Source organism: Danio aesculapii, chromosome 13, assembly GCF_903798145.1.
Source record: "Danio aesculapii chromosome 13, fDanAes4.1, whole genome shotgun sequence".
Lineage (NCBI taxonomy): Eukaryota > Metazoa > Chordata > Actinopteri > Cypriniformes > Danionidae > Danio > Danio aesculapii.
This window is the reverse complement of record NC_079447.1, coordinates 2,054,287-2,070,319: the sequence shown is the minus strand read 5'-3', so window position 1 is coordinate 2,070,319 and position 16,033 is coordinate 2,054,287. Positions and strand designations below refer to the sequence as shown.

General features: G+C 39.2%; 1 protein-coding gene across 1 annotated transcript in view; it reads left to right on the top strand.

Moving 5' to 3' along the window:
- Positions 1-6,732: 6,732 nt before the first annotated feature.
- The window catches only part of dntt (deoxynucleotidyltransferase, terminal), a 245,228-nt gene continuing 235,927 nt past the window's right edge, over positions 6,733-16,033 (top strand). Inside the window, exons 1-2 of the mRNA XM_056471419.1 lie at positions 6,733-6,740; positions 7,677-7,851. Of these exons, the coding sequence (XP_056327394.1) occupies positions 6,733-6,740; positions 7,677-7,851 (183 nt within the window). The remainder of the gene's footprint in view (positions 6,741-7,676; positions 7,852-16,033) is intronic.

Genomic DNA, 16,033 nt, shown 5'->3' with positions numbered 1-16,033 from the left:
TATCGGTAAAGGTGTCAATCACCGGCATATTAGCGGTCAAAACACATGCATGACTGCATAAATTATTAGGCCTATCCTTTTTAAAAAAAAAGTCGAATATTGTGCATGTACACGCTTGTATCTAAAAAGTTCACATCATTAAATTCTCCCTTTGAACCACCAGGTGGCAGTCTTTGTACTTTTATTTCGGAGTGCAGATTGTTTTATTAAAATATATATTTTTAACTTTATATATAGTTAAAAAAATATATATTTACTATTTTCCCAAGTGTATATTACTACTGTAAGAAAAAATCTGCATTTGATAAATACTTTCAGTATTGTCATTGCTTGAACTGACCCGATCTAATCCTGTTTATACGAAATAAGCTGCTGCTTCGAGCAGGTTTGAGCTAGCAGAACTGTTGCTATGACAACAACTCTCAGATGAGTTTTGAAGAACGAAACGATCCTGGATCGTGTCAAATCGTCAATATCCAAATCCAGCTAATTGAGTAATCCACCTACGAAGAACAGACCCCAGGTGGCAAACTACGTGAACAAAGGTATAAAGCAAAGGTCGAGCATGTGAGGTGCATGACAGGATTTGTAATCCATATGGGGACGAGATTGTAGTCCGAGTAAAAGTGAATGATTCCCAGCGATCTACAAGCCTTAATTGCTGGTGATTGTGACACCTTTAAAGGCTTAACTAAGTTAATTAACATTGTATAACAGTGGTTTGTTTTGGAGACGATCCGAAAACAAATATTGCTTAAAGGGGCTAATAATATTCATTCAACTGTATATATTTTAAAATGAAACTCCGAGAACTCATAATAATTGTCTTAATGTAGTGTAATTAATCAGCTAAGGGAGTGTGGTGATATTTAAGTATATTTATTAATTGAGAATAATTATTGTCCTGTTCCCCGTTGGTGTCTTGCTTTTAAATCAATCAAAGGCTGATTGGGAGTTTAATGTGAGAGGGAAGTGTTATTGCTCACCGGTTACTCGTTTATTGTTGAAGAGGCTTAATAAAGAGTTCTCCATAAGCATCCGCATTGTGCTTCTGCTGGTGTTAGACAAATAAAAATAGACACAAATGAGTCACGCGCTCAAAAATACTGAGATATGGAATAAATGTAGAAAGCAGAGCTCTGATCATTTCATCTCACGGGAGCTTTTCCTTCGACATCTCTGACTTCTCATCGCAAACTTTGCTATCTTGACAAATTTGCATAGCATTTGCATATCTCAGCGCATACATTTCTCCTTTCTGTTGCGCTAATGTCAGTGTGTTTTGTGAGTTCAGATCAGGTTATCTCCTGCACTGGAAAACTTCTCTAGTCAATTTACATCAATCAAGCTGACTAAAGATATTAAAGTCCACATCAACCGGAAGCTGTGACCAGTGTGGTGTGACAGTTTCTAGAGAAACGGAATATTAAATGAGAACATGTGGGCGTGGCTTGTGTTTTCTACTGAAAGCTGATTGGATGTAGTAAAGTAGGCATGTCATTCAGATAGAAGGGGAAAAGGGTTTGGGGAGAGTTATGGCTTATTTCCACTGTGTGGTACACTACAGCAGGGGCGCAGCTAGTAGGGGGAAGTTAGGACGATTCTAAGAGCCCCCGAATCTTCACTTTAGTGATATTATTAGGGGCCCATGCACCCCAACCCAAATTACCCCACCCCCACCTGCTCTTCACTTTCGTCCACGGCTCCACCACCCCACTCTTCACTTTCATCGACGACTGCAACCCCCCCCCACCCCTGCTCTTCAGTTTCGTCCACCACTGCAACACCCCCCCCCCCCCGCCCCGCCCCACCCCACCCCTGCACTTCAGTCTTGTCCGTGACTGCAATTTCCCCCTTCTTCACTTTTATCTGCGGCTCCAAACCCCCCACTCCTCCCCTCCGCTCTTCACTTTCGTCTGCGACTGCAACCCCCCCACCCATGCTTTTCAGTTTCGTCAGCGACTCCAAACACCCCACCCCACCCCAACCCCTGCTCTTCACTTATGTCTGCGACTCCACCCCCCCTGCTCTTCACTTTCGTCCATGACTGCAACCCCCCACCCATCGTCTTTACTTTTGTCCACGACTGCAACCCCCCACCCATGCTTTTTATTTTCGTCCACGACTCCAGCCACCACACCCCACCCTACCACCCCGCTCTTTACTTTGGTCCATGACTGCAACCCACCCCAACCCCTGCTCTTCAGTTTCATCTGCGACTCCAAACACCTCACCCCCTGCACTTCACTTTCGTCCGCGACTGCAACCCATCTCTGGGAAACATCCGTACACTCATTCACGCTCATACACTACAGACAAATTAGCTTACCTAATTCCCCTACAGCGCATGTGTTTGGACTGTGGGGGAAACCGGAGCACCCGGAGGAAACCCACACCAACATGAGGAGAACATGCAAACTCCACACAGAAATGAACTAACGTCGCCTCGTGGTTCCATCCCTAAGAGGGAAGAAATCACTTTCCCGAACCCTCGGATTCAATCTGCCCAGTTGGTGGAATGAACTCCCTAACTACATCAGAACAGCAGAGTCACTTGCTGTCTTCAAGAAACGACTAAAAACTCAACTGTTTAGTCTCCACTTTCCTTCCTAATCTGCAACTGCCTCTCTGGCTATACCACTAACTGTACTCTCTCTCAACAACAACAAAAAAACACATTACTAATGCTTTGCTTCTTAGACTTCACACACCTGAAACTTGTCTACAGCACTTGTTCACTGCTGCTCTTATAGTTGTGTAAATTGCTTCCTTGTCCTCATTTGTAAGTTGCTTTGGATAAAAGCGTCTGCTAAATGACTAAATGTAAATGACAACTGACCCAGCCGGGACTCAAACCAGCAACCTTCTTGCTGTGAGGTGATCATTACCCAGTGGACCACCTTGACGGCCAATAAGAAAAATTTTATAATAAGCACTTGAAGATACATCAGATAACTCAGGATATTCTGGACAAAGCCAAAATGCCAGCATGATATAACTTTATAACACTTTCTACACTACCTGACCCAAGTCTTGTCGTTGATCTCAGTTGTAAGGGCAAAAAATAATAATTTGACTTTTAGTTGATCATGTGTAAAAGATTTTTCCCATGAATCATCTGTTCTGCATCCCAATCATCACTAGTACTGCAGAAGACCTACTGGAACCATCATGGAGCCAAGATTCTCCCAGAAATCAGTCAAGTTTGGTGAAGGAGAAATCATGGTTTGGAGTTTCATCATTCAGTATGGGGGTGTGCGAGAGATCTGCAGAGTGGATGATCAACATCCACAGCCTGAGGTATCAAGACATTTGTGCTGCCCATTACATTACAAACCACAGGAGAGGGACAATTCTCCAGCAGGATAGCGCTCCTTCTCATACTTCAGCCTCCACATCAAAGCTCCTGAAAGTTAAGAAGGTCAAGGTGCTCCAGGATTGGCCAGCCCAGTCACCAGAGATAAACATTATTGAGCACGTCTGGGGTAAGATGAAGGAGGAGGCATTGAAGATGAACACAAAGACTCTTGATGAACTCTGGGAGTCCTGCAAGAAGGCTTTCTTCACCATTCCAGATGACTTTATTAATCAGTGATTTGAGTCATTGCAGAGATGTATGGATGCAGTCCTCCAAGCTCATGATGGAGTCAGACACAATATTCATTCTGTTTCCACTGCAGCATGACCACATATTCTATACTGGACATTATTGAAGGTTCAGTGACCAGACTTTAGTCTAAGCAGAGTCAGACCTTACTGTCCTAATCAAATCATTCATAATCAAGACATGATCAGATTTTATTGTGCTCTAAGCGTAATCTAGAGGACTTTACCTGTGATTTCACACACAAGTAAAGAAATGAGTCTGGCAGTGTTGATTTTCCTTCAGTTTCTGGTTAGTTTCAGACAGAAATGCTCTGCTGTTGTGGCTCAGCGTGCGTGTGTGTGTGTGTGTGTGTGTGTGAATGTGATGTCAGATGTGTGTAATTTGGTGAAGCTGACTGTTCTGATGGACACACTCATTTACTAAAGTGCTGAAATCTCTGGACTCACAGCTGCTGATTGTGTGTGTGTAATAATATGTGTGTGCAGTGTGTGTGGTTACGTGCATGTAGTGTTTTCCCTGTCTGAGTGTGTATTTGTATGTATAGGGGGTGCTATGTATGTGCGTGAGGTAATATGTGTGTGTTTGTATGTGTATGTGGTGCTCTGTGTTGGTGTGTGTGTGGTGTTATGTGCGTCTAGTGTTATGCCTGTCTGTGTGTTTGTGTTTGTATGTATATGTCGTGCTATGTGTGTGTGCGTAAGGTAATATGGGTGTGTTTGTATGTGTATGTGGTGCTGTGTGTGTGTGCGTGAGGTAATATGTGTGTGTTTGTATGTGTACTGTATGGGGTGCTGTGTGTGTGTGTGTGTGTGAGGTAATATGGGTGTGTTTGTATGTGTATGTGATGCTACTGTATGTGTGTGTAGCGTGATGTGTGTGGTGTTGTGTGTGTGGTGTTATGTATATGTGTGTGTGTAGTGTTATGTGTGCATGTGTGTAGTGTGTGGTATTATGTATGTGCGTGTAGTATTACATGCGCGTGTTTGTGTGTGTGTAGTGTTGTATGTGTGTGTATGTGTGTGCGTGAGGTGATATGTATGTTTGTATGTATATGTGGTGCTATGTGTGTGTGTAGTGTGATGTGTGTGGTGTTGTGTGTGTGTGTGTGTGTGTGGTGTTATGTATATGTGTGTGTGTGTAGTGTTATGTGTCTATGTGTGTAGTGTGTGGTATTATGTATGTGTGTGTAGTATTATATGCGCGTGTTTGTGTGTGTGTAGTGTTGTATGTGTGTGTATGTCTGTGGTGTTGTGTGTGTGTGTGTGTTGTATGTCTGTTGTGATGTACGTATGTGTGTGTATGTAGTGCTGTGTGTAAGTGTGTAGTTTTATATGTCTATGTGTGTAGTGTGTGGTATTATGTATGTGTGTGTAGTATTATATGCGCGTGTTTGTGTGTGTGTAGTGTTGTATGTGTGTGTATGTCTGTGGTGTTGTGTGTGTGTGTGTGTGTTGTATGTCTGTTGTGATGTACGTATGTGTGTGTATGTAGTGCTGTGTGTAAGTGTGTAGTTTTATATGTGTGTGTGGTGTTGTAAGAGTGTACTGTGTGGTATTATGTATGCGTGTCTGTGTGCTGTGATGTGTTTGTGTTTGTGTGTGTGTGTGTGTTTGTGTATGTATGTGTGTGCCTGTGTGTAGTGTGTGCGTGGTATTGTGTATGTGTGTCTGTGTGCGTGTCTTGGTATTTGTGTGTTTGGTGCTATGTGTGTGCATTGTTATGGATGTATGTGTGGTGTTATGTTTGTGTGTTGTTATATATGTATATATCTGTCTGTGTAGTGTTACATATGTGTGTAGCTTTATATGTAGCTATGTTGTGTGTGTGTGTGTGTGTGTGTGTGTGCAGTTTGATATGTGTGTGTTTGCTCTCAGGCGCGTCACTCATGTTAAACTCCCCCTGATTTAATCTCACACTGTATAATCTGATGACAGAGAAGTTAAAAACGCAGAAGGAGAGGGTGTGTGGGTGGAGGAGTGTGTGTGTGTGTGGGATTCAATCAGTCATGCAATAGATCTGAAAATGCATCAAAGTGCTGTGAAAACAGTTGCTCGTGTGCCATGCTAATGCTGTCGCCACAACACACACAAATGGGTCAAATCACCAGTTTATTGAGGCAAAAGTCATAATTAATAGTTTCAGGAGTTCACACTTAGCTGAGGATTGATTATAAAGTGTGTTTGGCATGCTGTCCCAGGAGAAAGCCCTGAGCTCAGAATATCCTCGAGCCTGGGGCTCCCTCCCGTTTGCAGGGCGAGAGGGGAGTTTGAGCTTAGGTAGATCTGGAGAACTCCCCTGCTGTAATAGCTAATGAACAGATAGTGATTGCTCTAAAGAGATAACAACTTACTAGAAGCATGTCTATGGTGCTGATTTGTATTAGTCAATTAAGTTGCATGTTTTTGGACTGTGGGAGGAAACCGGGGAACTCGGGGGAAACACTCCCGAGCACGGGGAGAACCTGTAAACTCCACACAGAAATGTCAACTGGCTTAGTAAGGACTAGAACCATTGACGTTCTTGCTGTGAGGCAACAGTGCTAACCACTGGGCCACTGTGTCACCCATCTAGGAAAGGAGGAGGAGTAGGGGTGGAAGGGGGAATTCTTCAAAACGAAGATGGCTGTGATATGGAACTAATTTATAATGGCTTAGGAATCATCTGATTGGTGAATCATAGATATAAAAATCAGGACCAGCCACAAGCAATCATATGCATGTGATTCTCTTGAAATTAGTTTATAAATAAACTTCACTTATTAAAGGATGCCAGTATCAGTCTGTTGGTCTTAAGGATATCTTAATCTTGTGTGCTTCAGAAACAGTGAGAACATTCACATGTAGAAGATAAAAACCTGATATAAACATCTAAAGCTGGCAGTTTGTCACTTCCACCTACAGGCACGTGCACCGATAGGGCTCAACCTGTGCAGTACACATGCCCTTTTTTCTCTTGGATAAAAAGTGCCCTTAAAAAATAAACTAAAGTGCCCCCTCGTCATCTGTCTGGACCGTCTCCAAACCACCCCCACCCAGTGTTCAATTGGCGACTGTCTCCCCTCACAACTTTTCAAATTTTTCAGCACATGCAACTTGGAAAGTCTCTGCACGGTTCTGTCTGCCTAAATGGATCAGTGATTTTATTCACCTGATATTTCAGTTTCTCATCAAATCTTTTGACCAATCAAATACTGTCTAGTGCCCTGTGAAGTGAAGAGGGTTGGGAGTCAAGGACGAAAGTGAAGAGGGTTGGGGAGTCGGGCTGGGTGCAAGTGAGGAGGGGAATTGGTAAAATTAGGTGATTTCAGAGGTTCCGGATCCCGCTTGTTCCGGCACAAATTAAGCTCTGGTTATACTTTTATAAAGGCCATTATTGAACATTAAAACTGATATTCAGCAAAAGAGAGGGTGTGTTTCGTATTCTGAATGAAAATGAATGGAGGCAGTTATGTTATAGGCTCTGTTTGTGAAGATGTGAAGATTACGGTCATATAAATATGCAGCTACACGACGCCTCAACATTTTTGGTGTCTGTTAAGTTGCTAATATCAAAATACGAGTAGGCAGTTCCTCATATCATGTCTTCATTTTATTGTTAAGATAGTGAAACAGCGTAGCCAGGGTGATGTGAATGAGGTTATAAAGTACACTGTTTTTACCCGATGTGTCCTCGGGAGTTTGTTTTCCATCTCAAATTTGTGAAGTCTGAATTTACAAGGAAAGGGTGCAGGACTGAACTCTGCGTACTTAATATTGAGGAAAAGCCCCAATCAGATAGACGAATGTCTGCAGCCATGCCTCTGTTTTCAGATGTCTCCATTTCCCCCATCCGCACTAACACGGAGCAGCAGTGTTGTAAAACCAAAACAGCCTCTTGAGTCTATATTTGGGCTGGAAAACTCGGGGATAGTGTGGACAGAAGGCATTACTGTAGCAAACCTATGCACTTTAAAACTAAAACGTATTAGTGTAAACGGGGCCTTAGACTAATGCTGTGTTTGTGTGTGTGTGTGTGTGTGTGTGTGTGTGTGTGTGTGTGTGTGTGTGTGTGTGTGTGTGGGCGTTGGCAGTGGTGCTGTGACCCATGTGGTGTCTGAAGGTCTGTCTGCGCAGGATCTCTGGCTCTGGTTGGAGGATCAGGGCTTTCAGGAAGCTCACAGCAAACACGTGCTGAACATCAGCTGGTTTACAGAGAGCATGAGCGCAGGACGCCCCCTGCCTGTGGAGGACACACACTGCATACAGGTTGGTGCAACAGACACAATTTATAATGGTATTTATATAGTGAAATTGAAGTCAGAGTGAAGGAAAGTAAAGTGATATAGGACTGTGCAATTAAACAAAATTCAATTTCTATTTTGGCCTCCAATGATTATGAAAATGCTTAGTGTGGACGCTTAAGATGCTTAGCACAATTGGTTTCCTTTGTTTCCTTTTTTATTTTGCATAATGTTTGAGTACTTTGTTTTTCTGTGTCCCAATTTTCTTCGGTATTGAGAATTGTGAAATCTCATGATCTCTAAATGTATATGTAAGTATATTTATCAAAAACATTTTGGTCACATGTATAAAAACAACCCCCGAGTAAACAAAAGCGAGTGATGCGGTGCTTCTTGCTTGGTGTGAACTGCGGATATAACAGACATTACATACAGGTCATTGCAATGGACAGAATTCAGGATATTCTGTATATTCTGTATATATATATATATATATATATATATATATATATATATATATATATATATATAGGGTTTTACAATAAATCAAAATTCAATTCTAATCTATTATTTGGATATTGCAGCTAGGGCTGCACAATATATGCAACATACATTTCACTATATTTTTTAGCAATAGAGAGTTCAAGTATGAATTAGTTTGTTTAAAATGTAATGATTCGCAATATGGAATCGTTTCTGAATTTTTGGAATTGACTTTCGGTTCTCAGCACATTAGAATCAAACACTTGATTTTTTTTGTAATCGACTCTCAGTCCTACAGGTTTTGAACTTCGCGAGGGCGAGTAATTAATCACAGAATTGTCGTTTTTGGGTGAACTGTCCCTTGAAGACTGATTGTCACACATTAATATTGTCTATTCTTTAGATATTGGAGAATGACATACCAAAACCAGCTTTTTAAAATCACGCAATGGTATTGTGAATCACAGGTATGGTTAATTGAACCAATTAAGTGAAGTGAACCATCTGAATCTGTTTACAGAAACGTAACACATCATTATTAGCAAGTCACTTATGATCATTATAAACTAAAATTTTTGATAATGCAATTAGTTTCTTGGAATCTAGGAATTTTTTCATTTTTAAATCGACTCTTGATTGTCAATGCCTGGGAATTGATTCTTTTTGGAATCGACTCTTGATTCTCAATGTCTCTGAATTGATTCTCTTTTGGAATTGACTCTTGATTCTCAATGCCTGAGAATTGATCCTTTTTGGAATCAACTCTTGATTCTTAATGCCTCAGGATTGATTCTTTTTGGAATCAACTCTTGATTCTAAATGCCTCAGGATTGATTCTTTTTGGAATCAACTCTTGATTCTCAATGCTTTGAAATTGATTCTTTTTTGGAATTGACTCTTGCTTCTCAATGCCTCGGGATTGATTCTTTTTAGACATGAATCTTTATTCTCAATGCCTCGAAATTGATTTTTTTTTTAGAATTTTTTGGAAAGGAGTCTCGATCCACAATGCCTCGAAATGTATTCTTTTTTATCTTGACTCTTGATTCTCAATACCTCGAAATGTATTATTTTTTTAGAATCGACTCTTCATTTCCTCCAAATTGATTCTTTTTGGAATCAACTCTTGATTCTCAATGGCTTAGAATTGATTCTTTTTGAAATCGACTCTTAATTCTCAATGCCTCAGAATTTATTCTTTTTGGAATCAACTCTTGATTCTTAATGCCTCAGAACTGATTCTTTTTGGAATCAACTCTTGATTCTTAATGCCTCAGAACTGATTCTTTTTGGAATCAACTCTTGATTCTTAATGCCTCAGAACTGATTCTTTTTGCAATCAACTCTTAATTCTTAATGCCTCAGAACTGATTCTTTTTGCAATCAACTCTTAATTCTTAATGCCTCAGAACTGATTCTTTTTGCAATCAACTCTTAATTCTTAATGCCTCAGAATTTATTCTTTTTTGGAATTGACACTTGATTTTCAATGCCTGGGAAATGATTTTTTTTTGGAATCAACCCTTTAATTTTTAATGCCTCGGGATTGATTCTTTTTGGACTTAAATCTTTATCCTTAATTCCTCAAAATTGATTCTTTTTTAGAAACTCTTGATTCTCAATACATCAGAATTGATTCTTTTTGGAAAGGAGTCTCGATCCTCAATGCTTCAAAATTTATTCTTTTTTGATCTTGACTCTTGATTCTCAGTGCCTCAAAATTTATTCTTTTTTGGAATTGACTCTTGATTCTCAGTGCCTATGACTTGATTCTTTTTTGGAATTGACTTTTGATTCTCAATGCCTATGACTTGATTCTTTTTTGGAATTGACTCTTGATTCTCAGTGCCTATGACTTGATTCTTTTTTGGAATTGACTCTTGATTCTCAATGCCTATGACTTGATTCTTTTTTGGAATCGACTCTTGATTCTCAATGCCTCTCACTTGATTCTTTATTGGAATTAACTCTTGATTCTCAATGCCTCCGAATTGATTCTTTTTGGAGTCAACTGCTGATTGTCAATTCCTCGGAATTGATTCATTTTGTAATCGACTCTTAATTCTCAGTGCCTATGACTTGATTCTTTTTTGGAATCGACTCCTAATTCTCAATGCCTATGACTTGATTCTTTTTTGGAATCGACTCTTCTCAATGCCTATGACTTGATTCTATATTGGAATCGACTCTTGATTCTCAGTGCTTCAGAATTGATTCTTTTTGGAATCGAATCTTGATTCTCAGTGCCTTTGACTTGATTCTTTTTTGGAATCGACTCTTGATTCTCAATGCCTATGGCTTGATTCTTTATTGGAATCAACTCTTCATTCTCAATGCCTATGACTTGATTCTTTATTGGAATCGACTCTTGATTGTCAGTGCTTCAGAATTGATTCTTTTTGGAATCGACTCCCAGTCCTACAGGTTTTGAACTAAATGAGGGCGAGTAATTAATCACAGAATTGTAACTTTTTATGTGAACTATCCCTTGAAGACTGATTGTCCCCGCCGCGGGCTCTTCCACAGCATATGTGTCCCAAATAAAGAAATATGCTGCCTGTTTGAGGAGCTCCATTAATCTTTCTTCTCCTGCTGGCTGGGAGCAGAAGTTGTCCATCTCCGGCCGCGTCTCGCAGCACTTATGACTGTGAGAGTTTGTCTCGCAGAGCAGAAAATGTCTTGTTTACTTTCAGCCGCTGTTGATTGAGGCGTTTCGCATTGAGCGGCTCAAATGAAGAGCGAATATAGGAATAGAGGAGGCAGGTAATGATGCGGAGGACAGAAACTGATCTGCCACATTAAAGAGAGTCATTCAGACTGCTGTCATGCTCTGCTCCAGACCGGATGCTGGCTTTATGTGCATGCAGAATCTCCATGCATCTGCTTTACAATTAATGCCATTGAGTTTTCCTCTGAGAGATTGGTGGCTCCGTGGTTAGCACTGAGAATGTTGCTGGTTCGAGTCTCGGCTGGGTCAGTCTGCGTTTTTGTGTGGAGTTTGCATGTTTTCCTCATGTTGGCGTGGGTTTCCTCCGGGTGCTCCGGTTTCCCCCACAGTCCAAACACATGCGCTATAGGGGAATTGAACTAAATTGGCCGTAGTGTATGAGTGTGTGTGTGTGTGAATGAGTGTGTATGGGTGTTTCCCAGTACTAGGTTGCAGCTGGAAGGACATCCACTACTTAAAATATATGCTGGAATAGTTGGCGGTTCATTCTGCTGTGATCTTTATTCACTCAGTGTGTCTGCTTTCTCTGTGTGTGTGTGTGTTTGGATGTTTATACAGTATATGTGTATGTGTGCATCATGTATGCATGCATGTGTGTGTGTGTGTGTGTGTGTGTGTGTGTGTGTGTGTGTGTGTATGTGTCAGTCTTCATTCTGTGTTTGTGTGTGTGTGAATATTTTGTGCATGAGTGTATGTGCTCGTGTGTGTCTTTAATCTGTACGTCTCCATTCTCTGTCTGTGAGTGTGTATGTTTTTTTTATTCTGTGTGTGTATGTTTTTTGTTCTGTGTGTGTGTTTTGTTTTGTGTGTGTGTGTGTGTATGTTTTTGTGTATGTGTGTTTTTATTTTCTGTGTTAGTCTCTCTGTTTGTGGGTGAGTGTGTCTTCATTTTGTGTGTCTGTCTCTTTGTGTGTGTCTTTATTCTCCCTCTGTGTGTGTGTGTGTGTATGTGTGTGTGTGTGTGTGTGTGTGTGTGTGTGTGTGTGTGTTGATCCTCTGTCCTGGAGGTGTCGTCCTGAGGGATGTGTTGGTGAGCGGGCTGCTGTTCAGGCTGTGATCTCATTAACCGGAGTGGCTCGGTTCACCTGTTCTGTGTGTGTGTGTGTGCGTGTGTGTGTGTGTGTGTGTATCTCATTAACCGGTTCACCTGTTCAGGAGCTGCTCATTAACCCCCAGCAGACGCTCTTCACCTGCGCTCACTTCACTCTTTCACCTGTTCAGGAGAGTCCGTCCACACACACACACACACACACACACACACTCACACAACATCTTTCACTGACTGTGACCTCCAGATGTGTGTGTGTGTGCGTGTGTGTGTGTGTGTGTGCGTGTGTGTGTGTGTGTGTGTGCGTCCCCTGTTGGCAGAATTAATGCAGTTTAAATTCTTTCATAAAATATTGTATTAATAATTACACAGGCGGCAAAGTGGCTCAGTGGTTGACACAGTGGCCTCACCACAATAAGGTCGCTGGTTCGAGTCCCGGCTGGGTCAGTTGATGTTTCTATGTGGAGTTTGCATGTTCTCCCTGTGTTGGTGTGGGTTTCCTCTGGGTGCTCTAGTTTCCCCCACAGTCCAAACACATGTGCTATAGGGGAATTGATGAACTAAACTGGCCATAGTGTATGAGTGTGTGTGTGAATGAGGGTGTATGGGTGTTTCCCATTTAAACATATGCTGGAATAGTGGGCGGTTCATTCCTCTGTGGAAGCCAAAGATGTCAATGAATGAATTAATAAATTTATATATTAGACTTCAATAATAATAATAATAATAATAATAATAATAAAATAATAATAATAATAATAATAATAATAATAATAATAATAATAATAATAATAATAATATACATTCAAATAATAATAATAAAAATATTAAAAATATATATTTTTATGTTCCATAATTATTATGATTTTTTATTACTTATTATTAGTATTAATATTATTATTATTATTATTATTATTATTATTATTATTATTATTATTTTATTATCATTATTATTATTTTCTGAATCAGAATCAGAATCAGAATCATCACGGTTTTATTGCCAAGTGTGCTTCACACACACAAGGAATTTGTTTTGGCTACAGAAGCTTCCAGTGTACATAAAGTGACAAGTGACAACACAAAATAATCTGAAAAAATAAAATAATAATAATAAAAAAATGATGAACATTAAACAGATGCGGTTAGTGAAGAAACCTGGATGTTGAGTTGTTGAGTTGTATGTACAGATTGTTATAAATATACAGGTTATAAGGTGCTGTGTACAAGTGCGAATGTAGAAAGTATTGCATTGTATATTATTATTATTATTATTATTATTATTATTATTATTATTATTATTACTTTTTATATTATTGTATTATTAGCCATTATTATTTCTATTTATTATTATTAGTTTTATTATTATTATTATTACTTTTTATATTATTATTATTATTATTATTATTATTACTTTTTATATTATCATTATTATTATCATTATTATTATTATTATTATTTTGTTATTATTATTATTGTTATTATCGTTATTATTATTATTATTATTATCATTTTGTTATTATTATTATTATTATTATTATTATTATTATTATTATTATTATTATTATTATTATTATTATTATTATTATTATTATTGGTGCTGCTTTAATACTATTATTGCTATAATTATTAATAATAAACATAAATGATAATTGATAATTTTTAGCACACACTCATACACTACAGCCAATTAAGTTCAATCCCCCTATAGGGCATGTGTTTGGACTGTGGGAGAAACCGGAGCACCCGGAGGAAACCCACACCAACACAGGGAGAACATGCAAACTCCACACAGAAATGCCAACTGACCCAGTCGGGACTCGAAGCAGCGACCTTCTTGCTGTGAGGCCACAGTGCTAACCACTGAGCCACCGTGCCACCTTATAGTCATCTCATCACAATATTTTAGGCATTGTAACTAGCTATATATTTTGCCTGAGTGACATTGAATCGGATGCTTTATATACCATGGGTTTCCTATTGAAAATCTTTTAGCAGCCACTAGAATTAATGGTGAGGTTTTCTGGATGGCTGCTGTGAGTGTGATGATGTTATTATGCATATACCGTGTTTAACTGCAGGAGAAAACACCTTTCCGTTCTGTTTTTAATAGGAGTTTTAACACAGTTTCTGTCATCAAACATGCCACTTCACGTTGTTTGCCTCTTTGCATCCTTCACTTCATAAAAAGGAAACGATCATGTTCTGGCAGTAATAAAGGGCACCACTTTTTTTTCTTGATTAGTCAATTCAAACAGTATTGCATTAGCGTATATAAATGTAAATAAAAAAAAACTGTCAGGTTTTAAAAAAATATTTAGTTATTATTTTTGTTATTTATTTGTATATTATTATTATTATTATTATTATTATTATTATTATTATTATTATTATTATTATTATTATTATTAATAGTAGTAGTAGTATTTTTATTATTATTATCATTATTATACTTTATTGTTGTTTCTTTTAACCTGACAGATAACAGAAGCATATTTATAATTTAAAATTCTATTCTTTCCGATGTAGTTTACCTTTTTTCTAGTTCACACATATTATATATAGGTAATACAAGGAATACAAGGAAATGTTCACAGTATGTCTGATATTATTTTTTCTTCTGGGGAAAGTCTTATTTGTTTTATTTCGGCTAGAATAAAAGCAGTTTTTAATTATTTTAGAACCATTTTAAGGTCAATATTATTAGCCCCTTTAAGCTATTTGTTTTTTCTATACTCTAAAGAACAAACCATCGTTATACAATAACTTGCCTAATTACCCTAACCTGCCTAGTTACCCTAATTAACCTAGTTAAGCCTTTAAATGTCACTTTAAGCTGTATAGAAGTGTCTTGAAGAATATCTAGTCTAATATTATTTACTGTCATCATGACAAAGAGAAAATAAATCAGTTATTAGAGATGAGTTATTAAAACTATTATGATTAGAAATGGGTTGAAGAAATCTGCTCTCCATTAAACAAAAATTGGGGAAAAAATAAACAGGGGGCTAATAATTCTGACTTCAACTGTATAACACTCACAGGCCACTTTATTAGGTACACCTTACTAGTACTGAGTTGGACCCTCTTTTTGCTTTCAGAACTGCTTTAATCTTTCATGTTCTAGGTTCAACAAGCTACTGGAAATATTCCTCAGAGATTTTGCTCCATATTGACATGATAGCATCACACAGTTGCTGCAGATTGTCGGTTGCTCATCCATGATGCCAATCTCCCGTTCCACCACATCCCAAAGGTGCTCTACTAGATTGAGCTCTGGTGACTGTGGAGGCCATTTGAGTACGGTGAACTCATTGTCATGTTCAAGAAACCAGTCTGAGATGATTCACGCTTTATGACATGGTGCGTTATCCTGCTGGAAGTAGCCATCAGAAGATGGAGACACTGTGCTCAAAAAGGGATGGACATGGTCAGCAACAATACTCAGGTAGGCTGTGGCGTTGACACCATGCTCAATTGGTACTAATGGACCCAAAGTGTGCCAAGAAAATCTCCCCCACACCATTACACCACCACCAGCAGCCTGAACCGCTGATACAAGGCAGGATGGATCCATGCTTTCATGTTGTTGAGGCCAAATTCTGACCCGACCATCCGAATGTGGCAGCAGAAATGGAGACTCATCAGACCAGGCAACGTTTCTCCAATCTTCTATTGTCCAGTTTTGGTGAGCCTGTGTGAATTGTAGCCTCAGTTTCCTGTTCTTAGCTGACAGGAGTGGCACCCGGTGTGGTCTTCTGCTGCTGTAGCCCATCTGCCTCAAGGTTGGACGTGTTGTGTGTTCAGAGATGCTCTTCTGCAGACCTCGGTTGTAACGAGTGCTTATTTGAGTTACTGTTGCCTTTCTATCAGCTGGAACCAGTCTGGCCATTCTCCTCTGACCTCTGGCATCAACGAGGCATTTGCACCCACAGAACTGCTGCTCACTGG